The 2,073-nt window shown below is 41.7% G+C and overlaps 1 protein-coding gene across 1 annotated transcript in view; it reads left to right on the forward strand.

Annotated features, from left to right (window-relative positions):
• LOC119417386 (galactose-specific lectin nattectin) overlaps window positions 1-2,073 on the forward strand; it is an 8,590-nt gene that overhangs the window by 2,511 nt on the left and 4,006 nt on the right. Inside the window, exon 4 of the mRNA XM_037684589.1 lies at window positions 1,045-1,127. Within this exon, the coding sequence (XP_037540517.1) occupies window positions 1,045-1,127 (83 nt within the window). The remainder of the gene's footprint in view (window positions 1-1,044; window positions 1,128-2,073) is intronic.

Consider the following 2,073-nt stretch of genomic DNA (forward strand, 5'->3'; position numbering starts at 1 on the left):
GTTCGCAGTCAAGACCACATTTTGAATCAGGCAGAACTTGTAAATTGCCGTTTCTGTCCTTTAAAGTCTCGCTGGTACATTTCTCTGATGGTGACTCCAAACAGCCAAATTGATTCTTTACGCCAAAAGTCGAGCTTACAGCTTTCTCCAAGATTATTCCCAACCATTCATGGGTGCTTCCAGAAAGTTCACAGTCATGATAACAGCCTGCTCCAGCTCTCCAACGCAGCTACACATAATTCAGTCTGAGTGCTGCCAAGCTTCGACACATCCACACAAATTTGTAGGCAATCCAGATTTCACCTTCCTAAACCACAGAATCTAGTTGTCCTCATGAATCCAATTTGTTTCCATTGAGGTAAGAGGGTCCTACTTACCCTAACTTCCTGTCGGGAGAAGTTGATCAATTTTGTTCAGAGACCAGCTGATCAGATCCTTCAAATTAGGAAGATATGCAGGAAAAAAGAGGCTCTTTAAGGGTTCACAAGACGAAAATGAGCAAAGCAGGGAAGTGGGGGGATGGAGCACAGAAGGACATGTCTGTCTTCATGGGAGCACCGAAAGAGAGAGAAAAAAAGGTTTCCATACATGCTCGCATGCATGGAAACGCATGGGTTTTCTCCAGGTACTTTGGTTTCCTCCCACAGACCAAACACATGCATGTTAGCCTGATTGGTATCTCTAAAATGTCTCTAGGTGAGAGAGAGCGAATGAATGGTTGTTTGTCTTGTTTGTCTCTATGTGTCCCTGTGATGAACTGGAGACCAATCCAGGGTGTCCCCTGTCTCTCACTCATTGATGGCTGAACATGGGCACCAGCAACCCCTGCAACCCAAAAAGGAAGAAGCGGGTAAAGATAATGGATGGATGTACAGATGGATGGAAATTTCTCTTCAAAACCTAAAGTGCACAGTCTTTAATAATTCATAAATAAATAAATGGTTGTATTTCATGTATAAGTGTCACATTGTTAAAAAACATTTTGGTCATTGACAACTTCTCTACCATATTTAATCAAATTGACTTTTTCTTCTGTTTGTGTAGTTGAATGCCCTCCTACATGGACTTTGTATCAAGTATATTGTTACCAGTACGAGAATACTGAAATGACCTGGTATGATGCTGAGGTACAACTCTTTAACCGTTCATTGTATTTGTGTGGCATGACGGTCTAGATTCAGTGTTGGGGCAGCTGTGGCTATGTGGTTAGAGCAGTCATCCTCCAATGGGAGAGTGGGGGTTTAATTCCACCAGCATTCACATGCTGAAGTGTCCCTGGGCAACCCCTCATTACCTTTGATGTGTATCCCATTGGTATATGAAGGTGATCTAAATCTCTGATTAGTCTATAGATTCAGATTAGCTTTGTATTGATGTAGTAGAGTGATGTATGAATGGGTGTGTGGAGGTAAATAAGGTAAAGCACTTTGAGTATCTTGATTATATAGGAAGGTGCTATATAAGTACAGTCCATTGACTGTTTTTGAAGTTAAAACTGCATCATGACAGTTTTGAACTGAGAAAGTTCCTCAAATGAGAAGCAGAAATACAGAAACAAGAACAGCTGTTCCTTCAATGATTATTTTTACTAGATGTTCCTTAATCTAAAGTTCTTCTTCCTTTTCTTCTTCCTCTTTTGGCTTTTCCCTCTTCAGGGGTTGCCACAGTGAGTCATCCTCCTCCACCTCACTCTGTCCTCTGTATCCTCTGTCCTCATTCCAAATACCTTCATGTCCTCTAACTGCATCCATATATCTCCTCTTTGGCCTTCCTCTTTGTCTTTTTCCTGGCAGCTGCATTTCTAACATCCTTCTACCAATATACCCACTGTCCCTCCTCTGGACATGTCCAAACCACTGTCCCTCCTCTGAACATGTCCAAACCATCTCAGTCTGGCTTCCCTAACTTTAACTCCCAGTTGTTCAACATGTGCTGTACCTCTGATGATCTCATTCCTAATCTTATCCAACCTTGTCACTCCTAAGGAGAACCTAACATATTCATTTCTGTCCTAATGCATGCTCAATAATCCAGGTAGAAAAATCCAAAAAAGTTAAATCTGGTCCTCTGAAC

This window comes from Nematolebias whitei, chromosome 11 (assembly GCF_014905685.2).
Source record: "Nematolebias whitei isolate Nwh7 chromosome 11, NemWhi1, whole genome shotgun sequence".
NCBI lineage: Eukaryota > Metazoa > Chordata > Actinopteri > Cyprinodontiformes > Rivulidae > Nematolebias > Nematolebias whitei.